Source organism: Anneissia japonica, unplaced genomic scaffold (genome assembly GCF_011630105.1).
Source record: "Anneissia japonica isolate Jap-2015-1 unplaced genomic scaffold, ASM1163010v1 scaffold87921_len1069_cov179, whole genome shotgun sequence".
Classification (NCBI taxonomy): domain Eukaryota; kingdom Metazoa; phylum Echinodermata; class Crinoidea; order Comatulida; family Comatulidae; genus Anneissia; species Anneissia japonica.
The window spans coordinates 1-848 of NW_022723334.1; the positions used below are offsets into that span (position 1 = coordinate 1).

Below are 848 nucleotides of genomic sequence, written 5' to 3' on the forward strand. Positions count from 1 at the left end.
TAACTGTGGTAAACTTTGACGACTTCACCGACTTTTGTACGACAGATCGGACACGACGCTAACCTAACGGAACACGAGTCGCAGCAGACGAGATGGTTGCACGGAGTCAGGAGGACGTTCGAATCGCGATCCATGCACACCTTGCACGACATCTCGTCCTTGAGATCGGTAAGTTCCCTCAATAGATCTCCGCGAGATTTCTCGACGTCGTCGTCGTCGCCGACGCGTACCTTGTTCGTATAGCTTTCGACGGGCGCACGAACTCCTTCTTCCTCTTCTTTTCGTTCCGGGCGTTCGTCTTCGGCATCTTCTTCCAAGCGAAGTTCGGCGATCAGAGACACCAAGCTCTCTTGTTTCGACAGATCTTCGACCCCGTCCTTTTTCCTGTCGTCGGCCCCATTTTCATCGAAGTCGATTATGCTCGAGATCAGAACTTCGTTTGTCAACGAGAACACTTGTCCTTTCTTCTCGAGATGATCGCTCACGACCTTTGCGATCACGTCGCTGTCGAATCCGAATTCGGGGGCAAAATTAATCTTGGAAATCAGGGTTTCCTTCGTCTTGCGCCGCAACCACAAGCACGAACTCCCGTGTTCGGCGTGTTCAAAAAGAGGAAGGTCGTCCGGCTCCCATCGGCACAGCGATATTCCGCAGAAGAAACACCTGGTGTTATCTTCAAAACCCCCGTAGAAGAACCCCGCTTCTGACATCGACCTTCCGTCGGGTCTGTCGTGCGGCCAGTTGCGAAAGGTTTTCACTCTGTCTTCCTCGTCTTCAAATTTTGGAAAGGTAGCGGTTCTCTGCATAATTTCTTTTTGCATTACCTACTGATATGTATAAGAGACAGC

The 848-nt window shown here is 50.9% G+C and overlaps 1 protein-coding gene across 1 annotated transcript; it reads right to left on the minus strand.

Annotated features, from left to right (window-relative positions):
- Positions 1 to 63: 63 nt before the first annotated feature.
- Positions 64 to 821, minus strand: LOC117112193 (baculoviral IAP repeat-containing protein 7-A-like; the record flags this gene model as incomplete). The annotated part of the gene is made up of 1 exon (XM_033255268.1): positions 64 to 821. A coding segment is annotated over exon 1 (758 nt), but the record flags the coding sequence as incomplete, so codon positions are not given.
- Between the last annotated feature and the right edge of the window lie 27 nt (positions 822 to 848).